The following is a 27,827-nucleotide window of genomic DNA, read 5'->3' on the forward strand; positions in this document are numbered from 1 at the left end:
CTTGTTTTTATTTTTTGGTTGTTATTGTTTTTCCAGGACCTGCTGGAGGAGAGGATATCTCTGGAGGTGCAGCTGGAGCAGCTCAGACCTTTTTCCCACCTTTAACCATCTCGTGGAAAGACACTTGTATTTCATCAGGCCGAGGATCTCGATACCCCCCACCCCCTTACCCCTAAGCTCATTCCCTCCTCCCACCACCCAGACTTACCCCCAGGTGAGGTCTGCAGAGCTCAGTCTCACCAATGGGAAGAGACGCCTCCAGAGGGGTTTTTTCAAACAGGCACTTTTCAAGATTCTTCTAATGAGAGACGAAGACGTTGACGCTCCAACTTCCTGTCCAGTCCTAAGGATGGATGCAGGGCTACGGTGGTTTTACTCTCAGAACGACTGAAGTAGATATGCAGATAGTGTTTTTATGTATGTGTGACTGAAGGCCACGACCAGTGTGAGTTACTGCACTGCACCAAACACCTCTTAGTCCTTTAGCACCAATAAAAATGTAATATTCAAACGCTTTAAAGTGCAATTTATTTAAACAAAGAGACGCATAGGAAAATCAAGTTATAGATTCTATAAAGGAAAACAAGGTGGGTAAATAATAAACTTATGAGAAAAATTAAAAATACTCCTAAGGGTTTTAACGGTGAAATATGTGACGCCTCTGGATGGATTTTCAAAAAGACTGACATAAATCTAACATGAAGAAAATCACATTTAATAATTGACCAAAGACTGAGAGCATGCAATTAGTGTTGCCATGCAATGTGCAGAGTTACACAGTATTTATTAGCTTTGAATTAAAGATGTTTTAGATGAACGTTCATTCCTCCAGAGCTCCACAGGCAGGAACTGTTCCCTGAGGTCGTCTGTGTTTAACGTGTGTTTATGAGGAGTTTGGTGTGGTTTTCTTCCCAGTAAGACATACTGGTCTCCTTCTGTGTGCTGAAACCATCACCGTGAGGACTTGAGTTCTTACTCCACCTGCACCATGAAAACCTGAATCTGTCTTGCCTCGCTCAAACGTTCACGTATAAGATGTGTGTGTGTGTGTGAGAAGGTGGTGTGATTTCTTTTTCTCTCTTCAGTGTGGGACTCGATTTTTGTGAATTGTTTCACTTTATGCCAAATAACTGAATCGTCATCCCTCTGCTCTCTCAGCTCGGTTTGGGTTGCATTCGAGGGGGAAAAAACAAACAAAACAACCAAACCAGACTTTCTTGTAGCCGTGGCGTTTCAGTTTCTTCTCTTTTTTTTTTTTTCTTTCTTCACCCGTTCAGTGGCTCTCGTTAAGATCTGTGTTGTAGATGAGGGGCAATCATTCAGCACTATGCAAGTTTGAGCAATGCATCTTCACTGACCAACATGTTTATCAGTTAATGCTATGACTGTGAGCATTATGTTAGTTTTTTTTACCACAGGTCTTCCAAACCAACATCTACTGTATGTTTTTGGTCAATTTAGCCTCTGAAAGGCGAGTAAATCAGTGTTTTTCCTGTTCGTTCCTTCTCCTAAAAGCTCGCCAGGTGTAGATGAAGCGTAATCAGGGGTTCAGCCAACAGAACGAGGGACCTGAATGACCCAACTGCACTTTGAACTCACCCCTCGTTTCGCTTCTTTTTTTCAGTTTCTCTCTCACTTGCGCATTTGATTTTTGAACTCGTATCACTTTAAGAAGAAAAATGAACGAACGAGTCGTGGTTTTATTTCCTCACCCTGAACACATCACAACATGTTTCAGGCCATTCATTGTTTTCTAAAGCCTTACTTCCCCCACAAGTGGCATTCAGGTTTCTGTAGCTGTCGACTGACCTCGTGTCAAAGCCTGTCGTCTTCCTATTGGACGAAGGCGTGCTTTCTATGTGTGTTACACTGTTTCCAGACGTGCAACTAATACCACTGAACCCCTTCAGGTGGGATTGGTTTGCCAGCACAACACCGCCTTCCTTCCTCGCCTTCAGTGGAAGCAATCAGCAGCTTTATGAAGTCTTTTTTTTTTTTTTTTTCTTTCGTGATGGGATTTTGAATGCTATTTGCTCCCGGATCAGTGTTGTATATTGTACATGATACACACTTTTTGAACTCGTGTAAATTTTGCATTAATTGCTGACTAACAGCGAAAGAAAACTCTATTTAATTCCTTCTCTCTTGGCTGTGGGATCCTTAGATGTTTAACTGCATGGATGTACTGTATCTCTGCAGAGTCGACTAGCAGCTGTGTGGTTTTTACACAAAAATAAAAAATGGCACAAAATTTTAAACACTGCTCCCTCTTCACTTTGTTACAAAGGAAACCTGGGCCTGGTTTTTTAAAAGTTATCAGCTCGGACTCTGGATAACGGATTGGATCAAATATTGAAAATGGGTTTTTCAAAAGAAAACATTTATTAAATAATCGATTTAGATCACGTAATACAATCTTGATTTTGGTCTGGTGTCACGGTCTGAATTTGTAACCGTGCTGACATTGTCAGACAATCTCAGCAGCACATAGTCATGTATGTTCTTATTACCGGTAATCAGCATCTGTTTTGAATTGGACATTATTACATTAGGTTAACTGTTATTTATTGCAATGTATATTATAATCATGTTTTTTTTAAATTATTAATCCTTTTCATATTGAGTTATATTATCATGTTTTTAGTTAACAAAATGCACAGCGGAAGTAGCAAAAATACATTTTCCAGTAGTGCGAATGCCCATATACAATCTCAGCACGACGCAAACTCAGACCGTGACACCGGGTCAAACCTTTAGTTTGATTTTTTTCAGAACTTTTTAATAGGATTAAACTGATCTCATCAGAAGGGTGGATTCAGCGTGTATTTCAGGCCCAAAATGTAATGAAACTTTAAAAGTATATCTCATAATACTATATTTGGTTCATGCAGTATCACCTACAGTATATCCAGTTTATTCACAATGTTTTAAGTTGATTTGTACGTCCATCAGGCTACAGTGATTAATAGCCTACTGCAAAGTGGAAAAAAGTTTGGCTTCATTAAATAATCCCCCCAAACAGCTGTCAATATTGACCACAAATGAACTTAATTCTGTCACAAAAACATTGTTTTGTTTTTAGATTTTTTTTTTTTTTTTTTGTGATGCATGCAATTATTTAAACAGGATAATAAAGCAATGGTATCACTGGTTTATGAAATCCAAATAAGAACTAGTGTAACTATTGTGTCCCTTGTTACACATCCTGTTTTCTGGTTCTGGCCGAATGCAGGGGGTTGGTCAGGGTCTCCAAAGGCTTGAAGCACTCTTCATCAAACGAAGTTGAGCATTCAGATGTGGTGATCCTGAAAAGTGTCAATCCGAATCAGATTAATTCAATCCCATGTTACTTTGACAAATCTCAAAAGTAAATTGGATTAGATGGCAAAAAATAGATTACCAAATCCAGATACAACGTTTTGAAAAACCAGGCCCTGGTCAAAGGGCATATTTTCATGGAGCGATTCCTTCCCAGAGTAAGAAAACATCAAGGCTGTAACAGGGACAAAAATGCTGTCCTGGCATTATCTGTCCAGACCAGCCCAGTATATTATCAACACCACATAGAAGTATGTGTCTCTTTATGTCTTCATTTTAATTATTATTCCCCCTAGAAAACCTTAAAAGGGGGACACTTTTTAACCCCTTTTTATCTATTTACATTTTGCTACTTCCTTCGCTCACATTTTTGCCCCTTTTCAAAAAGCTCTGACACTTTTTTCAGACTTTAGCTACCCTTTGCCTATAAATATCCCTTTTATCCTATTTTTTGTAAATCTTTGCAAATTCTTTTTGACACATTTTTCTGAATAAGCTACCTTTTGCCCAATAAATACCACTTGTTTCATTTCCCCCCCTACATTTTGCCTCTTTTTATCCACATTTTGGCCTTTATTCACTATTCTTTGCCACATTTTGCCAACTAAAGCTTTTTTCTTGCCTAGTTTTGACAAAACAAAAAAAAAAAAACTTTGGGTCGACGAGCCACCGGGACAATGCCCGGTATGCCAGATGACCAGTCCACCCTGGGCTGTAATGGATACTAATGGCTCCATCTATCATTTATGCATTAAATGAGGTTAAATCAGTTTTTCAGTGTTTTAGATTTAACACTAATGACCAAAACATATAAATTGAGATCTTAGAGCAGCTGGGGAACAGCTGATGAGCTGTTATACTTGGTCATCATCTAGAAAGATTTCATGATGAATCCTGTTTTTTTTTTATTTAAAGGAGAGCTTTGGTATTAAAGGATTAAGTGCCTGTCATCAAAGTACGTTAATGAATTAATCTACCAAATCTGGAGAAGCCTGGAATCAGAGCTTCCCAACAACCCTCTGTTAAAAACAAGTTGTGACTCAAACTAATTAAAATTTTATTTAAGGGGAACATACGGGATAAAACTCAATTCAGATTCAAATTTTAAAAGCAATTATTCAAACCATCAATTCCTACTGGCACAAGTTTTATCCCATACATAAACATGGTGCAGTTAGAGATGTATTACATGTTTTATGATACCACAAGTGAAGTAAATGTTCCACTTCCAACCGTAAGTGAGAAGAAAAAAAACCCTCTTATCGTTAAATGTAAGAATAGCAACATAAACGAATAAATCTATTTTAAAATGAAAGCAAAGAATCTTTCAAAGGTCAGTGTAACAACTTGTGATGATTCATATTTGCGCTTCACTCCGCAGGTCATTCCTGATTTGCATGAATTCACACACTTGTTGAAGTTGTAATGCATGATTGAAATGAACAAAAGAAAACACAGATGAGACGATCGAGGCTTCTGCTGGTTTGCTTTAATCTGGATGTTTTCTGCAGCTAACAGGGATAGTGAGCTCTTGCACTACTACTTTTTTCTTCTCAAAGTTAAAAGAACTTCAGCATCAAACCCTCTCAAACAGCCCTCATCTTAAACATGTACAGGTCAACATATATATTTCTTTCTTTTAAAATTGTGCAGGACACTAAAAACACTTAGTTACAGACTTTTCTTTTCCAACTGAGCCCTTGTATGATTATTAAACTACAAGCAAATATCCAAAAACGGCTTCACCTCTAGTAGGACTAAAGTGTCTACGATGAACAATTTCTATTGGAAAAGCTACGCTCTGCTTTTAATAGAATTGTGGTTCCAGCAGATGTTCCACGTTGGTGTTGGAAACTCCAGTTGTGACTTTACTTCACCACACTGTGAAAAGAGAAGCAGGAAATAATCAGCGGTGTTTCCTGGTCACTTCCATTCATCACTAATGTTTAACAATAAAACATTAGGAACATTAAGAACTATACCAGGGCCTAAAGTAGAGATCAGTGGTTACGTTTGGTGTCACGCCACAAATATATACTGTATATTATATCATATTCATGAATTCTCTGGGTGTTTTATTTTGAAAAATTACAACTTCTGCTTTTGCCCACCTCTTTCTATTAGACTTGTTTATACTTGTGTGGAAGTGAGGCGTCACCATAGTGTGCAGTTACTGTTAGTAATAAACCCTAAGGTTTTGGGTGATGTGTGTCTAGGCTGAAAAAATGCCTTGATTATGGGCGGGGCTTCTGGAGCAGTTAAGACACGCCCAGTCTATCTCTCTATAAAAGCAAGGAACTTCTGTCTGTGTGTGTGTGTGTGTGTGTGTGTGGGGCACAAATCTCCCTGACGCAGTGTCTGTTCGACCTGAAACTTTTGTTTATAAAACTTGCACACACACACACCGAGTGTATTTTCACCACGTGTTTAGTTTAGTTTATTTTTTTATTTCAAACATGTAAAAAAATGAAAATAAAGAAAAACGAAAAAGAAAGCAAAATTTAAATAAAGTATGGACAAACGACTAATGAGATCATACAAACAAGCTCTCAAATAATGTACACCTTGGATGTACATGACATGTTTGTGTGTAATTCATTTTTCCACTGGGTTTTTTGAGTTTTTCCTCACCGAAGGAGGGTCTAAGGACGGGGGATGACATTTATTATCCATTTGCTTAAGTTTAACAAACATTAGTGCAAACTTTATTTATCAATTTACCATGCACATGTCCCATGGAATTAAACCAGGGAAATCGCACAAGCTATTTTACTTTACACCCATAAATAAACCCCTTTATAACACTACAGAGTACAGAGTATGTACACCTCTTTTACATCCAACCTTCAAACACATACTCATTTGGCCATAATTGACAACTCTACTTAAGCTCCAACTATATGAATTCATACTTACGACAAGCACTGTACTAGTAGACTGTAAAATCTCCAAATAACAATCTATGCTATGCTAACTAGCTACTCAATACTCAGTATACCTCTCTATTCACTATTCTCTGCAATCTGTGGTGAGTAGGTTGGACTGAGAGTCCACAGGTGATAGTTTTAATCGAAGGGGCGGGGCTTACAGTGGTGGTTCATGAAGTGAAAATCACAAACCATAACCTTTACTCTTAGTAAAATATCATCCTGATGGAAAAAAAAATGTTATTCAATTATTAGCAATGTTAAAAATGTAATCCCTGCCTATGGAAATATGGAGGGGAGGTTGTAGATTGGGGGCTCGATTCCTAGGCTATGGCTGTCCGTGTGTCGAAGTGTCTTTGTAGATTAATGCCTTGCCCAGCAGCTCTGTCACCATTGGTGTGTGAATATGGCTAATGTGCTGCTAAAGTGCTCTGGGACTACTACAGTGATAGTTATTAATCAAGTTTATTTAGCATTCAGCACTATTTAAGCATGCACACTAACTTTAACGTTGCTTTGGCTGTGTTTGAAATGGCATACTCCGTACTTTACACTACAAACTCAATACGTGTATACTATCTACTACATACTACGAGTATGATTAGGATGATGGCCTTTCCCACTGAAGTATACTTCCAAGCTTCCCAAGATGCATTTCGACAAAAACCTGAAGCACACTGAGGCTAAATGTCTCTGTTGATTCTCCACCTTTGAGAGTTCTGAAAGCATTTTAAGTGAGAAAGTGACAAAGTAGAATATCAACATGTGCTCATTTGATCTATAAAACTCGCAGAAATGCATTTCATGTTGACATTTTGGAGATTTACGGAGATCCTCCATTTTGCTACTGACAAAACTTCTGGTTAACCTTATAACAAGAGCTCTAGACCCTTAGCAAGTTGTTTATTCAAGTGTACTACAAGTATACTTATTTTATACTAAAACTGAGGCAGTATGCTTGAAGTGAACTTTTTATATGCTGTTAGTTATTTTATATTGTATATACTTAAGAAAAGTATAGTGAAGTATACTTAGCTTATACTGAAAAGTATAAAGAATAGTCTAAGACTAAATACATTAATACTTAGACTTTCACTTATACTTTAACACTAAAGCTTATACTTATGCTACAAGTATACTCATTTTGTACTAAAACTGAGGCAGTCTACTTGAAAGTGTACTTTTGTAAACTTAAAATGACCATATAAAGTATACTTTAATAAAATAAAATGTGGACTACAAGTATATACTTAGTATACTAGTAGAATATAGATGAGTGGAATTGTTGTATACTTGAAAGTGTACTTTTATAAACTTGAAATTACCTTATAAAGTATACTTAAAGTATACTTTTATAAACTTAAAATGTTCCAATTTAGTCCAAAGAAGTATTAAATTAGTATACTTTCTAGTACGCTACAAGTACATGGTCCATAGTATACTTGCTATACTTATACTCAAGCATACTTAATAAAATTAACTTCAAGTATATTTGCTAATAGTATTTACAGTTGCATTAAAAAGTAATGGAAGACAAGAAGAGAAGCTTTTGTTTTTCAAAGTGGATGTTTGATTTTTAGCTTGAAGCTGGTTCCAGCAAGATTTGCATTCCTCTTGCAATGCATCATGGGGTGGTTGAGTATGACTAGTGTGCCCATTGTGCATACTTAAAAAATGTCCCGATATAGTATATGTCCGGGTATTTCTCACATACTTAATCTTTTCATACTATCTGATGTGAAGGCACGACATACCCAGTTTGAGTATGAGTAGTACTTAAACGTGTCCTGAAGTCCTATTGTGCTACTACTGCCACCTAGTGAAGATTATTACTACAAACTGTTATTAAATGACTACCTGATGATGTGTAATGGTGTAAAAGCACAGATGAAATGACGGCTTCAGGCCACACTCACACACTGTTCTGCTTGTAGCGGTCCAGAGCCTCCTGAGCCACCACCTCAGAGAACTTAGGATCATTCCAGGGAATGTCAGCCGGCACCGTCACATTAATGACCGGGGCATCAAAGAGCTTCACGGACACCTTGGTGTCACCACCTCGCCCCTCCTCTTGGTCCTGGCGGGTCACCTGAGAGCGAGGGAGAGGAAGAGTGTGATGAAGGTTAATGTTGCTGCTGCTGCTGAACTTTGCTGGGAGTACTTTTTCTCTTTATTTGTTTTTGAACAATTAGAAAAAGAAAAAAAAGAAAGAAAGAAAAACAAAATAAATAAATAGATGAAAATGAAAAGAAAAAAAAAACAATAAAAATGAGGGGGGCAGCTTGGCACTAGGGCTGAATGACTAATTGTATTTGCGATATTATCGCGATATCATAAAACGCGATTTTCTAATCACAAAGGCTGTCATTTTTTATTTTTTTTTCTTGTCCTCTCCTGTTAAGTTCAGAAATTGTTTAAGAAGTGCAGTCCACATGTTTACATGTTTCATGAAACGTGTAGTTAGTTAGATAATAGATATGTTGAAGAGGTAAAGCCACAGATTTGTTTGCTTTATTGTGGGCGACCGTGGCTCAGGTTGTAGTGGGTCGTCTTCTGATCGAGAGGTTGGGGGTTCGATCCTAGTACCTGACTATGTGTCGAAGTGTCCTTGAGCAAGACACTGAACCCTAAGTTGCTTCCAGTGGTCGACTAGTGCCTTGCATGGCAGTCCTGTCCCACTGGTGTGTGAATGTGAGAGTGATTGGGTGAATGAGCTGATATGTAAAGCGCTTTGAGACTGCTTCAGTGTGGTGATAAAGCGCTATATAAAATCAAGTCCATTTACCATTTATTGTTGTAATCTGTTATTTTAAAATGTATATTTTATATTTATTTAAAGTTTAAATAAATTATAAATTGTTTATTATGAAACAGAATGATTTGTTGCTTGTGTTCATTGAAAAATACGTGACAAGAGGCCGTTGAAAAAAATAATCGCATATTAAATCGCAATCGCAATATTGAGGAAATAAATGGCAATTCGATTATTTTCCAAAATCGTTCAGCCCTACTTGGTACCATTTCCTTGTTATAGTTTTCTGATATATATGTATCTTTACAGTGTACATGTTTAGCTTTAAATTGCACTAGTACGGTATATTAACATTATATCCAAAAAAACATTATTATTTCTGTATTTATTGTTTTTCCAGTAGTTACTTATTTTTGAACACTTCCAGAATAGATAGCTATGATTAACATTTACTGATCCACTATTTATCCACCATGGAAGAAGCTGATTCATATATTTACTTTTAACTCAAGGGGTAACTAAAAAAAAGTTTTTCCATGAAAACTTTTTGAGAACAAGTGGTTGTTTGGTGGTTCTTCTACATATTTCAGGAGTCAGTTCTGTTTCCTGTTTTATCCTTATGTGTTCTGTTGAATGTTTAGTATTCTCTAAACGTGTATGATAGAATTTAAATATGAGTCTCATCAACTTTCCTTTATATGCTTCATTTTCCATTTGAGTACCTCATAGAACTCCAAACACTGTGCCACGCCCGGGACTAAAGATGGAAATTAGCTGTTGGCTATAATCTTGCATATTTACATATACTGTATATGTTCATTAATATGTAAATAAAATATACTCAAAATAAACTCAAAATCATGGCATAGTGACCGATAAAGAATGACAATTGCATCTTTTTAGTTAGTTTAGTAACTTACTTGCCACTTAGTTTTAGTCCAAATGTAATCATCACAACTATTTCAGTTATTGTCTGGTTTTGGTCACCTAAATGACAATAACATTTTAGTCGACTAAATTTGTTACAGATATAGCCTAAAATATAAAGCGTTTTTTTTTTTTTTTGAAAGATTGAAATACGATGTATCAACCTGAGATTGGATGTGTTAGAAGAAAATCATCATTAAATGTGTGTTCACGTGTACAATTCTTCACGTGTCTATACACGGTGACGGCATCATTAATTGTACCTCTCAACAGAAAGTTGCTCCGTTGCTGAGTCATGTTAGATCAGATTACGTACTCACAGTACAGACACAGGTTGTGCTATATTCATCAGTATCAGCAGAAACCAGTTTGATTCAAGGACACATAACAAAGCTAGGACTGATAACCAGAGCTCTGGAGAGCAGTCATTTTCCATCAAAATCCTTCCTCCTCCTCATGCTATAAAATATATTGCTTTACTCCTGTCAGTGTGCAGCGCGTCACCCCTCCTGTGGAGGGGGGGTCATTGTATTTATCTTTTGCTCTTTTCTTTATTAAATATGTTTTTTTTTATACATTCCCGTCTCAGCGTGGATTTCATCAATACAGAGCAACTGTTGTGGGTCTAAATCAGAGGACAGCTGAAATGTTGCCTTTTCAGATGGTAATAATGTTTGTAAATACACAAACAGATTTGATTTAATCAGTGTGTAAGCCCACATGATCACATGAGATCTGATTAGATTTCGTCCCATATGAGGAATTTTTTTTATTTTTTATTAGTCGACAAATAAATGTTTTAATATTTTCAAGAATTTTTTTTTTTTTTTTTTTTTTCTTTTCAAAAAAAAATGACAAAAATGTTTTGTTAACAAATTGAACGCTGCTTATCACACAATGCAAACTAAAGTGGCTAAGGTTTCTGTCTGTCTGCTGTTGAGTTCTTTGATTGCAGTTTAGTTTTGTGTTGTCTGTTATTCTTGGTTGGACACCCCTGCTCTAAAGTGACCATGGTTTGTTCCTGTGCAGTTCTGACGACGCTCAACTGTACTTTCCGTACCGTGTGAACATGAAACATGCCATCCTTGGCGAAGTCGGTCAGAGACGACAACCAGTTGAATTCCTTGTTGAGCCGATCCATGATGGAGGAGGTGTTGAACATCTCCTCCTCGAACTTTCTCAGCATGGATTCGTACTGGCGCGTGAAGCGTTCAGCTGAGGCCAGCGCCTCCTCCAGCTCCTTCTTCAGCGGGCCCTCCAGAGGTTTACGACCAGAGCAATCTGTGACGGACAAAATATCATCAGACGACTGGGGCGTTTATCTTTAACGATTATCAAGATGGATAGAGAATGAGAAATGTCAGGATGCACGGTCAAAGATGTAGCAGAGTGGAGTCATTAGCTGACTCTGGATTACCACATGGAGACAGAACCTTTGATTTAAGCTTTCTTTATAAATAAGGCAGTGACTCCATTGCAGTTATTTTTGACAATCTGATCAAACAGACATGAATATATATATATATATAATTCTTATGATTCTGCCACCATCAGTCCACACAGTTATCACTATTCTCTAATAACTTAAAAATTACTAAATCACACCCCGAGTCGACTTCCTAAAGCGGATTTTTTTGCCCTATACAATTTTTTAAATCGACAAATATTTGTACAAACCTTCATATAATTTTGTTGAGCATTCCACAACCTTACACTGACAACAGACAAGCACATTAGCACTACAGTAACATGAGCTACTTGGTATTTAAAATCTAATTTCCTCCTGTGATCATGATTCTCACAATGAAATTTGGTTTGAGAGCAAGTCCCGATATGTACAGCAGAACAATGAGATGTATTTTGTTTTAGTTGTAGGTTTTATGTATAGCAAATACTGTGTATACATATAACACATTTCACAAAGTATAAGTAACTATTTTTCTTATTTAAAAGTGAGGACAGGTGGCAGGATATATTTGTATATATACTGTATACTGTATAAGGTAACTGGCATGGAGTGTTCAAACCACTACATTCAGTTTGTTCATGTCTGCGGCGAAACGAAAAGACATGGTTTTCTACCTCGTAAAGTCAGAGCTGATTGACAGTGAACGTAGCAGTCTAGCAGCAGCCAGATTATAATAACAAAAAACATGCTAAAAGCTGTAAATAGACAGAGTTGCAGACGTTTAGCAGTGAGGAGGAGCAGGCCTTTATAGAGGCTTGTAAAACTCAGCAGATTACAGTGAGTCTGTTTATCACGGAGGATACGACTGGAACTAAAGCCCGTTCCGATTGGTTGATTTGATTGATGATTTGCACCTTCTTCCACTCATAGCGTGAGACGTGCTGTTGGCTAAAAAAAGGTGCCACTCAGCGTCGCACTGAGCCTTTTCAAAGACGCAGTGACTCATCTTGTTAATTTTACCAAGTAAATGGTTAATTCTATATACAGTGCGACTTATAGTCTGTAAAATGCAGTATATCAACATGGCATCATATTATAACATAGGAAACACTGAACAGCTTTACACTCCATTTTCTCTGTGCAATATTTATTTCATATGTAAATATCCATGTCTATCCTGACTGAATAAATAAATAAAAAATAAAATAAAATCCTACTCTTTCCTTTTTTTAAATTTTTTTTTAATTTTATGTTGGCCATTGTATTTATATATATATTGTATTTGTTATTTTTTTATCTTTTATTATTGCGTACATCTTTTGCACTATTGTTTTTTCTACACTGTCTGAACTGCTATTTGTTGTGCTGCTGATTATGTTGTTGTGCTTTTGTGCAATGATGACAAATAAAAGGATTCTGATAACATTCACACATGCTAAATCTGCACCAGTATCATAATGAAGTTTTTGAAGGTTTAAGTTCACTTTCAGTCACAATCAAAAAGTATCTCACCAACGTCCTGGATGGCTTTACACTTCTGACATTCATCGCGGAACTTGAAGCAGCCGGCCGAGTTGCGACGGATCTCTCTGCAGGTCATCTTGCCATTTCCGAAAGGTTTGGTATAAACCACGTCCTCGTTCTCGTTAGCGTCTGTAAAGGAACCAACACGCTTTTATAAATCCATGCTTCACCCTCTACAGACACCCCAGACATCTCAAAAATATTTATTTTTTATTTCAAAATAATCCGGTAGTGCCAAATATATGGTTTGCTTTTTAATTCAGCAGAACTCATGTTGTTTTTATTCAGTTAATGACATATTTCCATAAACACTTTATATTAAGCCTGGGTTTTTGTTTTTTAAAGGTAAAAGACGCTTTTCATTAAAATTTTTCCAAATGAATGTAATATTACCTCCTTGGCTCAGGTAATAATGGGAAGAAAGTGCTTCTATCAACAGAGTTAGTTGCAGTTTTGTCAAGATCAATAATACATTTAGGATGTAAAGTGCCTAAAATATATAACAGACAAAAAAACAGTCAACCAACCATCCTATAGAACAGTGGTTCTCAACCTTTTCAGCCCGTAGCCCCAAAAATAAAGGTGCCAGAGACCGGGGATCCCCACTGTAGCTGAAGGTGGTTGAACACAGAACATTGAATAACAGTCATGTGGAGACAGGGCCATCTAAAAGGGGGTGAAGGGGAGAGCTTTTTGGGGCCCATCCATAAATTCAGCAAAATAATGGTCCCTTGTTCTATCAATCTGTGATATCCAGTTTATTATTATTTGTGCCATAGAATAGTCATCTTAAAGATGTAAATCCTTGTTTTAATCAGAAATAAAATGGGTTAAATGTGACCAAAAATGGTGGAAAAGTTGGTGAAATGGGATTTAAAAAACCAGATTATGGTTAAAAGCTGCAAATTAGTGTTTCCAAAAACAGACAGAAGAAGTTTGGATGAACTACGGCCGGACCCGCAGAATGTCTCCGCGCCAAATAGCACGTACCACGTTCCCGAGAATTCAGTCAAGTGACTCGGTTCGACTGAGTAAAAAAAGTTCTCCGAGATGCTCTTGACATCCGCTAATACAATGTCTACGTTAAATAACCCCTCCCCCATGGCACATATGGAGTACCGGCCATTATTCATATATTGGTATTTGTCAATGATTCGGTACCACTAACTGTTGCAATATTTGACTCACAAATAAATGAGAAAATCACTTTCATGAAAATTGGTGGAAAAGGGAGGCCCTAATCAAATTGTGTGAGGCATAATCGTAATCTACATTGAATTACCTTTGAAACAATATATCACACGACTATGTTCCCATAAATTTGAAAAAAAAAAAAACGGAAACAGGGCTCTGAGCATCTCATCATATTCATTCATAGCGTATTCATACCAAACTGCATTCCGATCTAACGAGAACTAATGGAGGAGTAGTCATTTCAAAATTGGGGCCCCCGGGGGCCCTCTAGCAGCCTCGTGGCACGTACGAGGTAATGGGCCCCATTTCTATATTGGTATGTGCCAATGATTCTGTACCACTAACCGTCGTAATATTTGACTCGCAAATAAATGAAAATAGACTTTTGTTTTTTTTCTTTTTTTGGGGCCCCAAATCAAGAATCGGGCTACGAGCGTCGATGCGTACACATCCATAGATTAGACTTACCAAATTTTAACTCGATCCGTTCACAAATAACAGAGGAGTAGTGATTTTAAATAGTGTACACAACAACAATAATAAAACAACAACAAGTAGGAACAATTAGTTTAAACTGGCAAAAAATGGGCATGACATATGCTGAATAGGGTTAAATTGCAAAAATAAGCATGAAGTATGATGGAAAGAGGTTAAAAGTGACTGTAATGGGTCAACATACAGTATGTGACATTAGGTAGGAAAAGTGGTGAAAATGGTTTATAAGTACCAAAAATGTCTTAACAGTGGAAAAAAATTTGCAAAAAAGCCAAGGCAATTTGATGGAGAAGTTGCAGGAATGGGAGTAATTGTAGCAAAAATGCATTAATAGGAGAAAAAATATGGCAAGAAAAAGTCATGAAAATAGGTAAAAATATGGCAATTTTGGTGTAGTTGCAGAAAAAGGGTAAAAATGAGCAAAAAGGGGCAGAAATTGTTTAAAATTGTTAGTTTCTTGAAGGCATCTGGCAACCCTCTCCCAGTGTCTCGCTGCCCCAAATTGGGTCCAGACCACAAGGTTGAGAACCCCTGCTATAGATGTGCAGCTATCACCAGTAAATCAATGTAGGGTGGTGGCTGTAACAGTAACTACTATTGTCTATGTATGATAGTTAAATTACAATATTCTGGCCTGACTCAGCAGAAAATCAATGTGGTCGAAGGGCAGAATGTGCAGCTCTGTTGGGACGTACCCTCATTAGGAACGCTGCTGTCCAAGTCCATGGTGGAGTCCATGGAGCTGAAAAAGTTCCTGTCCATCATCGGTGAGAACAGATCATGGAAGTTGTGGAAAGAATCGCTGAAGATGGAGCGGATGCTTCTGAATGAGGGGACGTACGAGGAAAGGAAGCTGGGCATGTGGAACATGGAGGGGTTTAAGTGGTCGTGTTCGGCCACCTGCAGAGCAAACAAGAACAGCCCCAACGTCAACAGGTTATTTACCATACTTTAGTTGTTAAGATGATTTTCTGAACAATTCTATGACATGAATTAATTAGGGGGATCGGTATCGGTACCCGGGATCGGCAAGTACACATAACCAAGTATCAGTATTGTATCAGTTTGGGAAAAAGCGGTGCTGGTACATCCAGGGATTTGGAGTGTTTTGACTTCATTCTTACTGGGAATTCTTCTGTTCGTCCCCAAAAACTGAGCCAAAGTGACTTCCCAATATTACAGGTGTTTTCACTGAATGAACAACAATGAGGTCAAGTGTTAAGTTAATGCACTGTCCTCATTTTCTGGCAAAGAAACACAAGAAATCACAATAAGAATTTAGTAAAAACACTTCTATGTAAAGGACTCCACATCCCACAATGCAATGCACAAAACTTTTCCGACAATGTCAATAAAACATTGTGTTTACAGTGAACCTTTTACATTTTTTTTCAGCACATGACCTTTGACTTATTAATCTATCAGGCCTACACTACAGCCGTGTTCAAAATGGCATAATAATGTACTATTCATACTAAGTTTGATGACAAATTGAGAATGCAGTGCGTTCACATTAGATAGTATGAAAAGATTGAGTACGCAAGAAATATCTGGATGTACAGTATATTATATGGGGACATTCTTTAAGTGTGCGCACTAGTCATACTCAACCATCCCATGATGCATTGTGAGTGGAATATAAAATCGTGCAGGCACTGACTTCAAGCTAAAAATCAAACATCCAGACAAATACTCTACATTTTATTAGCCTGAAATCCATCCTCATCCCGTTGGGAGTTCTGAGGGGCTGAGCGGGTCGGGGCAGGACAAACACGTGCAGAGTAACCAATCAAACGAAGAGCGGGCGTGACGACAATAGGGCGACAAGCTGAGCAGGCTTCCTAAAACAGAGCTGTCAGATGAAAATGGCTTGTAGTACGGTACGGACATACGGTTTTAAAGCCTCTTCTTGTTGTGGTTTCAATGATACAGATCTTTTAAAACAGAGCAAAGCGCAGCTCTGAGTGACTTCTGTGTGGCGGGTGCCATATTTGTTTTGACACTGCTTGGCGCTGGAGATATGACGCTATTTATGTACTGTTCTGATTGGCTCGGTTTCTTTCGAACCGTGGAAGTGAGCAGAAACGGCCGAATTATCGCCAGCCTAGCATTTTACCTCATTTAGCCACATTTTATGGTCAAACTACCTAAGAACATACAAATGTAATTTTTTTCCACATTTATTTGTCCCTGCCCAAATCTTCTACTGGTCACCATGTCAGAGCTGTCTCCAGTCTGGTGACGTGCAGCCTGCATATCTGATCCGCCCACATTGCATATTCATCAGAGGCAAATTCTGTGCTCTATGTTGAATGCTTGACAGAAGAAATCCTGATTGCCTGGGGTTTGCGTCGTTCATCAGTGTGCGTAGAGAAGTTTGGACACTTCTTTACAGGTACAAACCTTTAGTAAATATGTCCCTAAGAGTCCAATGCCTTCACTGTGAGCAGCCAGGATCAGAAACCCAGAGGCTGAAGCCCCTCACTGCTCCTGAAGGAGGAGGAGCCAAAAGCACAGTAGGAGGAGCCTCATTGCCAGCCTGCAGACCTCCAGTCTCATCATAAACTGATGGTGCAGTGGGAGACCTTCAAGCCACGTCACAGATATCCATGTGTTGTTTTCACAGCTATTGAACAGTTTATATGTCCTAAAGTGAAGCTGAAACATTAATGATCACACCTGAAGGGCTTTGGGTATAACAGACGCCATTGGGAGCACAATAAGGACGTTTGAGACTGTGACCCTGGATTTCCACTAGATGCGTATCTGCATCGAAACTGCTCCGCTCCGTGACTTCAGCGCAATCTGCAGTCCAGCAATCCCCTCCGCCTCCGTTTGCTGCGCATCTGTTGCAGCAAGGACTCAGGAAATCTTGCTAATTCACGTGTAATCGTGCAATACATTTGTGTGATTCAACCATGGATAAATGCGCAATACGGATCAGGTAGAGTCGGATCGGGTAGAGTCCGAAATGCGTCCGCTAGGGCTGAAACGCACAATTTTATTGCTGAAAATAAAAAGTGTACAGCAGACAGGTTTTATTCCCCTGAGTCCGAATATGTGCTCAGTTTTCGGATATAGTCCGAAATGGGCCAGTTGGAGGAACCGGAAGGTCGGTGTTTTCCCCCTTGAACACGTAGTATTTTATTTTGAAACTAATCCAGATATTTTATTCTGTGTCTATGTACTACTTCTTGTCCCGCACGGGTTTATTTTTGTTAACTTGCTGCAGCACAGCTCCAGCATCCAGCAAAAATAGAAGTGCTGCGTACTGTATTTGCTGCAGAGGGCAGCAGCATGACTCAGCAGTGATGGTGCTGTGCTGGAGCAGATTACCACGCGGTGGAAATGTACACATTGACTTTAATGGAAACCTATCACCTGCATTGCTGTTTCGCAGCAGTTACGGTGCAGTTACGCATCCAGTGGAGATCGAGGGTTAGTCACATGACAGTGATAGTGACAGGATGACCTGGATGACGCTTTGAACTTGGCCGTAGACAGTATATACTCATGGAGTCTGTAGTGTATAGTACAAAGTGTGCCATTTCAAACACAGCCTTTATCTGATATAAAATTATCATCTCCTGCAGATTTAAGTTTGGGTTTAGTTTGTTTTAGTTATGTTAAAATACTTTCATATTTCAATATGATCGGGTTATAAACACATTTGAAGTAAAGAATGCAGACAGTAGTCATAGACAGTAAACCCTGTGTGTAAATAAGTAGTGCCGTGCCTTCATGCTGTCTGAGAACAGGCTTTCCACTCCGTCCTCCATCCGTGTGTATTTGTCCTCCAGACTCTTGAACTGGGTGTCTTGTCGCTGCCCTTGCTTCACCAGCGTGTTGATGTTCTCCCCGTTGATGAAGATGGAGAACGGAGACGTCACGTTCATCACCGTCTCCAACTACGGGCAAAACCAGCAAGTTCAACTCCCAACATGAAACATACACTCATCACCAGTTAGTCGCTCACTGGTACCTGCCGTCCCACCAGCCCAGATCCACTGCTGCACACTTTGGAGTAGTATTTTACACAGGCTTCCTTCAGGCAGGGTTTACACTCCTCCCACAGAGCCTTCATAGTGTCGTTACACACCTCCTCCTCCTTCTCCAGCTTGGCCTCCATCTCCTGGGCACTCTGCATCGCCTCCTGCATCCAACCAGCAACACAAACACTAATACTTAACACACAGGAATAAAACACACACACACACACACCCCTTCTTACACGGTCCCTATAGAATCCTTGAATAAAAACTGACAAACGTTTCTGGAGCTTATCCAATCTAAATGTTTACTTTTCGAGAGTTTTCTTTTGGGGAAAAACTGGATATAGCGTGAATTTTTTTAAATAACATAACATAAACAGGCAAAAGCAGAACAACTAACATGTTTTTTCTATACTAAACACAAAAAACTGGTAAAAATAATTTAAAACTATATTAAAATGTGAATTACTGCTTTAAAAAAAAGAATATGGGACATTATAAGACTTAGCTTAAGTCACATTTGAGTCTGAATACTTTTGAAAACAAAAACGGTTTTTGGAAATATGTTGGTCAGTTTGTTTGTGTGTGTGTGTGTGTGTGTGTGTGTTTGTTTGTTTGTTTGTTTGTTTGTCTGTTTGTGTAACATTTGAAAAGTTATCATTTTAATGAAATTTTCAGGAAATGTTTTATGGGGACAAGGAACAGCTGATTAAATCTCAGTGATGTTCTGGCTACCAAAAGAAAATAAATAGATATATATCTCATTCATTTTCCCATCCACACTCCTGTTAAATTGTATTAGAACACAGTGATGTCATCAACAGTGATGTCATCAGACACACACACACAAACAAAAAGACACACACACACACAAACAGACTGACTAACATACTTTCGTAAACCGTTTTCGTTTTGGAACAGCGTCTCCATGGAGACGTACGGATCCGATCGGCCATTTTCGAAAGTCTGCGCTAAACGAGCACGGGTTCAGTTTAGTTTTAGTTAGAAATTTTTAATTCAGTCCATGGAAATCACTTTTAGTCGTCTAATTTTTAGTCTCATTTTAGTCGTTTAAAGTCATTTGACAGATTTGTTATACTTTTTGTTTGTCATGGTAGTAAAACCCCTGTTTAATCATTTCAGTGAAGAATGTCCCATATTACTTTTGTATACAGTAATACAAACGTGTCAAAGGCCTGTTAGGAAAAGTGAAATACATAATTATGTTCTTTCACAAGTTCTTGTTTAATTTCTGTATATTTTTTACCAGTGTTAATTTTGTCCACTAAACAGAATCGTCATAGTTTTCGTCTACTGCATTTTTTAAGTAATGAGACAATGACCAATTAAAAAAAATTCAAAATAAAATAAAATACAGGAGAAAAGCAATAATCAAGGCATTGAGGATGTAATTTCAGTCACATTTTTACTCGTCATTTGATAATAAATGGAGATTTTGTTTTGTTTTGTTTTTGGTGTCAGAACTTGTTAAATTTAAATTCTCGTCACATATTAGTCACGGACGGAATTTTATTGAAAGACAAAAATAACACTGTTTCCCACGATCAAGAAAAGGTGGAGCTCACTTAGAAATCACAGAACATCACACACAACTTAGATAGTACCTATCAACACTTTAGTCTTGGTTAAAATAAAACATGTATCAGTCTAAAACACTATTATGGAGCTCTTCCAAAGTCCAGCAGTAATACCTTTGTTGCCCATAGGGGGGCATTAGCCCACAGTGTGCATCATTGCTACAGTAATAGTCAGCATGTCATTCACCTCTTTCTGCTGCTTTGTTTTTTCCAGCTCATCCACAAACTTCTGATGGTCTTCAGAGGTTTTCTCCATGATGTCCTTCATCTCCTTCACACCGTTTATGGCGTTTTCGATTTGTTTGTCGAGATATTTTTCACCATGAAGGGAGATCTCTGGAAAACACGTTAAACAAAGTGCCAACACTTTTTCAAAACGTTGACCAACCATTTTCTAGATTACAGGTTGGTTTAACATCTTTCGTTACAGTTGCACAAATAATGGATCTTACTTTGAAATAATCGATAAGAATAAAATTATTTTCAAGACATAACGTGACTTTAAAGGATCAGTTTAACCAATACCCAAACACACAATGTCTTATAAGTATTGGGAGGAACGTTTTGTGATGCTTTCTGGTTCTAAATAATTTTGCTGGGAAAAAACAAATACACAGAAGCATTCCTTCCATACATTTCCTTTTATGATTGTTATTGTAATGTATGGCATCCTCACTATTGTTTTCTGTGTACTTTATTATTATAGAACAGATTATTGTTGGATAACTGGTCCCCCAAATTTTGTGAGATTTTACCGACAAAAAATACACTCTTCTGGCATTTTTGTAAGTTTAACGGCTATTAAATAGTTGGTTAAATACAACTTCAAATCTATTGGAAGAGTGACATCACTATTAATACAATATATATCAACCCCACAGTGCCACCTGAGGGGTTTTATTGACTCTGAGGGGTTATATTGACTCTGAGGGGTTATATTGACTCTGAGGAGTTATACTGACTCTGAGGGATTATATTGACTCCGAGGGGTTATATTGACTCTGAGGAGTTATACTGACTCTGAGGGGTTATATTGACTATCAGGGGTTATATTGACTCTGAGGGGTTATATTGACTCTGAGGGGTTATACTGACTCTGAGGGATTATATTGACTATGAGGGGTTATATTGACTCTGAGGGATTATATTGACTATGAGGGGTTATATTGACTCTGAGGGATTATATTGACTATGAGGGGTTATATTGACTCTGAGGGATTATATTGACTATGAGGGGTTATATTGACTCTGAGGGATTATATTGACTCCGAGGGGTTATATTGACTCTGAGGGATTATATTGACTATGAGGGGTTATATTGACTCCGAGGGGTTATATTGACTCTGAGGAGTTATACTGACTCTGAGGGGTTATATTGACTCTGAGGGGTTATATTGACTCCGAGGGGTTATATTGACTCTGAGGGGTTATATATTGTGTGTGGGTGTGTGTGTGTGTGTGTGTGCGCGCGCGTGTGTGTGTGTGTGTAGAGTTAAATCTTCATTATCTCACCATTCAGATCCTGTTGAGATGGAGGCAGGATGGCGTTAACTGAGGCCAGCAGAAAAGCCACCAAAGCCAAAGACTTGAGGCCTTTTCTCCCCATCATCATCATCATCATCGTCCTCTCTGGCGCTCGGACAATAACAACACAAAGGAGCTGTTGACAAATCATTCTGATTAGAGACAGTAACTACTTATTTATGCTAGTGTAATGACTGTAAGTCACCCTCAGAGGTCGGTAGATGCAGACAGAGGCTATGCAGAGGAAGATGAGCTGCTGTTTATTTCTTACACAGCAGAAAATATAAATAAGTGTAGCCTACTAATCAATGCTCACGAGCGTTTCAATGTCACCCTGATTGTTCATGACAGTGAGGATGTTCTGACTCACTGAGGCCTTCAAACATTACGTAATACGGAGAACAGCGCTGCCTTTCACTGTTTGCCCACTTTCCTCTGAGACACACACACACACACACACACACACACACTCACTCACATCACACACACACACACACACACACACACACACACACACACACACACACACACACACACACACACACACATCACTCACACACACACACACACACACACACACACACACACACACACACACACACACACACGCATTTCCAAATAAACAATAATTACTTAATTTAAGTACATTTAAAAAGAAGTTTTGCTTGCATTCGTTTGAATTATGTAGTTTGCTAACTTTTTAATGATTAAAATCTTTGTGTTTTTCCATATCGATAAAGCGTATAGTTCTTTTGTTTTTTTTCCCTTGTGTCTGCACAGGCTGTCGAAGGTCAACACTATATGTAGTGCACTCTTTTCGTGACTGCTATGCATATTTTATTATTGCAATTAAATAAATGCATTTATTTTATTGCATGATTGGAGGGTAAGTATAATTTTATAAAGGAAGAATATAAAAATGGAGGGCAGTGATGGGGAAGGGAACAGGGAAGAGCGAGTCAGGGTAGGACAATAAAGCAGGTAATCCTGTCTTTTTTTTTTTTTTTTTTTTTTTTTTTTTTTTTTTTTTTTTGCTGTTTTAGGTTTTTCTGGAGCACCAGGCCAATCTTTATCTTAATCTTTACTCCACAATCTTTCAAATGTTGACACTCTACCATGTTTTGCTCTGCATCTGTTTTCTTCTCTCTCTCCTTTTTTCTCTTGATATCCCGGTGTCATGGTTCCTGGTCTGTGGTTCCTGGTTCTACCACTCAATGTTCTCTCTCTCCATCCTGTTACATTTTCCTCTTCATATCTTAATATTTTATATGAAAAGTGCCTCAATATCACTTTGTTGAATTTGGCGCTTATAAATAAAGTTTAATTGAATTGTTTAAATTCTCGTATATTTTTTCTCTCAGACTTCAAGACCCGAAGGGCAAAGAGTTTCACAGCAAAACAAAACAAACAGGAGTTCAAACTGTTATGCAAATTGCAGGAAGTAGAAAAAGAAAATGCCCTGGAGTGTTAAAAACCCACCAGTACAAGTCTGACTACAAAGAAATGTTCCACTTGCTTTTTTTACGAGTTCACAGGTTAATGAGTTTAGCACAAAAACAAGCTCATTGTCTGGAAACAACACAGCTCTCTCTCTCTCTCTCTCTCTCTCTCTCTCTCTCTCTCTCGCTCTCTCTCTCTCTCTCTCTCTCTCTCTCGCTCTCTCTCTCTCGCTCTCTCTCTCTCTCTCTCTCTCTCTCCTGAGAGGCAGCAGAGGAAAGGACGGGGAAAAGAGACGAGAAAGTCAAACAGAGAAAGCAAAGAGGACAGAGAAAGTACAACAGAAACATGACAATGTGCAACAAAAGGAGGTCCAGCTCCTTTATTTGCTGAACAGCAGCTGCAGGGATCCTGGTTACACAAGCCAAGATGTTCCAGATGTTGACTCAGAGGCTTTCCAGAAGGTTCAGCTGCAGCTTTAGAACTGAGAATAGAATAAAGACTTTATAAGCAGCTCACCATCAGTTTATTATGCTGCTATCTGCTTTATTATTACTATGTACGTGATGGCAGAGATCAGTGGTTATAAATATATAAAGGTTTTAGCTGTTAATTTTTTAGAGATGAGCTAATCTTTTGGGAACTTAATTATGTAAAAGATTAAAAAACAACAGTAATTAAACTAAAGGTTAATTAGATTTTGATGAAGCTAGACTCACCTTAAAAAAAATAAAAAACCCAATCAAAAGTCTAAATCACTGGTGTCAAACTCAAGGCCCACGGGCCAAATTCAGCCCAACAGAACATCAAATTAGACCCAAGTGAAAACACATTAAATAGTCTTTGAGCTACTAACTCATTTTAGTTCAGTTCCACATTCAAATCTGATGTTAAAGGTGCAGTCCGTAAATCTTATAAAAGTAACTTTTTGTCATATTTGCTAAAGCTGCCACTGTGTAAGGACAGCCTTACATGAAACTAGTAGTTTGTATGAAAAAAAAACAGGCTCACTGAGTCCTTCCTGCTGCGCCTGCAGCCTTTGGCAGATTGCCAGAATGCACCGCAACCGAGCAAAAAACACCAATCAGAGCCAGGATTGTGTTTGACAGACTGTCTGACAGCTGTTGCTCACAGTCCCCGCCCTTTTCTGCCGTGGCAATGCTCATAGCAAGGCAGTGCCTAGAGCGCCGTCTTTTTTACAGAGTATGGTCTGGAGGAGTAGAAGTTGGAATTGGCGACTTTCCTGCTTGAAAGATAATTACTGCTGCTTGATTTACATTATGTTTGATTTGTAATTGTTAAACTAGAACTCTGTAGTGCATGTGTTGTTTGTTCATGTGCACGCTGCTCTCACTGCAGCCTCTGTGTGGGCTGCTGTGAGTGACACTGTGTTGCTGCTGCTGCTGCTAGATCGGTGTGTGCACACTGAAAGATAGAAGCGCTGCAATAATATGCTTTTAACAGTGCACGTTATATTACTGTGATGTTGCTGTCAGGCTAACATTAGCTTGTTAGCTCCTCTGAGGGAGGGACTTTGGAAAGTTTGGAGGCAGGGCAAGAGAGCAGCAAGGAGGGAGGGGGAGAGAGGGATCTGAAAGTTACGGACTGCACCTTTAAGTAGCGCAAAGCAGACAAATCCAAGCATTTTAGGAAGTAAACAGTAATGTTGTGCCCTACCTCATCATTAATGGAAGTGATTACTCACAGATCAAAGAATCTGCTCAAAAGCAAATAAGTGAGTCCGTTAAATGTGTTTAAAGCAACAATATTCCAGCAAAAGCAGCAAAATGTGTGATAGAAATGGAAGTTATCTACACTATACCTTATATCCCAAACTCTTATTGTGAAAGGCTAAAAGTGAACGTAGGTTTACTGTGTGCAGCTGTTCACTGTGTTTGTTAAATTTAATGATGCCTCTGTATTATTTATTTATTACCTCCCACAAGAAGTTGCGCCCATTATCAGAAAGTAGCAACCCCTGGAATAAAGTGAATACAAATTGTGTTTAGCCTTTTTAGTTTTTTTTTTTTTTCTTTTTTTTTGCATCAGGTGCTATTTTACACAAATATCCTCAAACAATTATTGTATTGCTTATTATTTTTTGTTTTCATTTGTATTATTGTGTAATATAGGGGAACTAATGCTTTTCTTATTGCTTGCTAATGTTCTGCTTTATAGCTATTTTAGGGTAAAGCTTTTTTTTTGTTAACAAAAAAAGAAACAATTAAATTTGTTGTTGGCCTCATATTTTATGTTCCAGTGTTTGTGGATTTCCCTGATCACGTGGTCTGGGAGAGATCAGGGTCACCTCTAAATGATCTGAGTCCTGTAAATGAGAATCATCCTGTGTGTATAGAAATAAGTGTTATTGCATCCTCATCATCACCTGCTAGTTTTGGATGGAGGAGTCAGGCGTGAGTGGGCAAAACAACAAGCAACCACCTGAGTCAGCAGTTTGTGCACAGTGGACAACAGCTGCATCAAGTTCAAAGAAATATCATAGCAACGATAAACACTGTGTCGATCTGTCGTGAAACTGTATTTAATCAGCCTAACCTGAGACATCCATCCAATGATCATACAATAATAGACAAACATCTGTCTGCACTCCGCACATGAAAGTGTTATTTGAAATCAAAGGCTCAGTGACTCACCTCCTCCGGTTCTCTCTTTGATGTGTGGTGCTGCGCACTTGCCTCTGCCACTTCGTTTTATACACGCGGATTATAACGGTCACGGTGTAGACACGTGACTCACCGGCCAAATATGCCGCTGCTGCAAACAGACAATGTAGCAGAGACACTTTCTGTGTCAGATTTCAAAATAAAACTACAGACAGGTACGTCGCTTTTATTTGGTAATACAGAAGTGTGATGCTTATTATTCAGTTATCTATTATTGCTGTCAGTTGAAGTTTTAATGTAGTTTGTGTTGTTGTTGTTGATTGTGCTTTTGGTGAATGCAGTTGGGATGCAAGATATTGGATTTTTGGCCAAACAGATCCAGATATTTTCCTCCTTCATCTAATTTTAAAGAGTCACCAACCTTTTCTGAAACTGTGAGCTACTTACTTCAGAGGTACTGTATAGTTTGCAGGGTTAGCAGTTTCAAAAACACGTGTTAAATTCTACATTTTCAGTTTAATTAGAGGGTTTAGATCATAATGAAGGCTCTCAGTAACTTAAAAAGGTAGGTTTCAACATGAAACACTTTATTTCTCCTTATTAAAGCAATTGTTTCATTTTCATTGAATTGCATAGAAAATCCACCTTTCAATTTTTTTTTAAATATGTCTATATATATATATATATATATATATATATATATATATATATATATATATATATATATATATAAAATTATAACAAACCTCTGACCATACACAAGATCTGCAACATTAAAAACATTTGTTACAATGTTTCAGTGAAAATAAACATTAAAAGATGGTTAATAATACTAAAAGTTATCAGCCGTATTTAACTTTATGAAAGTGTTACGGTTACCCAAGTACAGTACACGTTAGGGTTAGGCCTAGGATTAGGGTTATAACCCAATATCGCAACAATTGTTAGGGTTAGGTTTAGGTTTAGTCTTAGTCACGTGACCTAAACTGGCCAAATAGGGGCGATGCGTATGAATAGAATGTCGTTATATTGATGCCTAACTTTATTCAGTACTAATGTTTAACTGTATTTATCTTTGGGAGTTTGAACACTAGAAAGTACATCAGATTTTAGATGGAGCTCATTGGTGAGTTAGGGTGTGACTCGTACAGCCTGAGGGCTCCTCACATGGTCCATGCGGGCTACCTGGTGCCCGTGGGCACCGTGTTGGTGACCCCTGATCTAGTTTCTGGAGTAGAACTAACATATAGAAATATTCTGCAGACCTTTTATCATGTTGCACAAGGCAGACATAAGGCAAAGCTGAGAATCAGTAATCATTACTTGTGCAAAATAAGAAAAATACTTAAACTTATGGTGTGTAAAACATGTCATATTTATTTATGACAAACAATGAAAAAATGTGCTGCCCATCCTACTTAAAACAGTTACTATACTTAAAAAATCCAACCGTTTGGAAATCATTACATTTAGTGAATAATTCTACTTTATTTATATCTGTGAAATTGTCACATGCTTAATTCTAAAGCCAAAATCGTCAGATATCACCCAGTAAAACAAAAAGTGTTTCTGAGGATTACAGACTCATCTTTAGACGTTAATGCTTGATTTATTGATGTGATTGTGATGTTTTTTTCCCCCATTGTTGTTGGTATTAAAGTCTCAAAGTCACAGTTTTGTCTATGTTCATGCTGAATTAAACTACACACGCTCATCACTGCACCCAATGTTTTTCTGTGATGTTTTCTGAAATCATCAAAATGCCACTTTCCATTTTGATGATCACTATAATTGAAAACTGGTCCATCTCGCACCAGTTCTGTGGCCAGCCTTGGCCACCCCAGTAAAATTTACCTGGACACACCACTGGCGTTTGATGGTGTTGTTGATGTCATCACTTTATTATTATTATTATTATTATTATTATTATTATTATTATTATTATTATTATTATTGTGTTACTGTTGCTTAATGAGTCTTTTTTGACACTTGGTGCCGTTATTGGTGGTGATTGTTTTCAGGTTTGTGTTTATGGACAATCAAATGTCTTTGAGAAGGCATTTATTTTGAAATCCAGGATGTTTTTCCTGTTACCTCGGCCTTCACG

The 27,827-nt window shown here is 38.0% G+C and overlaps 2 protein-coding genes across 5 annotated transcripts in view; one reads left to right on the forward strand and one right to left on the reverse strand.

The window, feature by feature from the left end:
- reps1 (RALBP1 associated Eps domain containing 1) overlaps positions 1 to 2,258 on the forward strand; it is a 29,792-nt gene extending 27,534 nt beyond the window's left edge. For all 4 annotated transcript variants that reach the window (XM_028439916.1, XM_028439917.1, XM_028439918.1 and 1 more), the window contains one exon: positions 37 to 2,258. In XM_028439916.1, the coding sequence (XP_028295717.1) occupies positions 37 to 105 (69 nt within the window). In that variant the 3' untranslated portion in view covers positions 106 to 2,258. The remainder of the gene's footprint in view (positions 1 to 36) is intronic.
- Positions 2,259 to 4,787: 2,529 nt separating this feature from the next.
- clu (clusterin) lies at positions 4,788 to 25,862 on the reverse strand. The gene is made up of 10 exons (XM_028440119.1): positions 25,751 to 25,862; positions 21,648 to 21,795; positions 20,323 to 20,471; positions 18,528 to 18,698; positions 18,283 to 18,453; positions 15,241 to 15,445; positions 12,845 to 12,985; positions 10,985 to 11,205; positions 8,162 to 8,334; positions 4,788 to 5,199 (listed from the first exon to the last, which is right to left on the reverse strand). The coding sequence occupies exons 2-10, from the start codon at positions 21,754 to 21,756 to the stop codon at positions 5,187 to 5,189; spliced, it is 1,353 nt and encodes a 450-aa protein (XP_028295920.1). The 5' UTR covers positions 21,757 to 21,795; positions 25,751 to 25,862; the 3' UTR covers positions 4,788 to 5,186.
- Between the last annotated feature and the right edge of the window lie 1,965 nt (positions 25,863 to 27,827).

Source organism: Gouania willdenowi, chromosome 24 (genome assembly GCF_900634775.1).
Source record: "Gouania willdenowi chromosome 24, fGouWil2.1, whole genome shotgun sequence".
In the NCBI taxonomy this organism is placed as follows: domain Eukaryota; kingdom Metazoa; phylum Chordata; class Actinopteri; order Blenniiformes; family Gobiesocidae; genus Gouania; species Gouania willdenowi.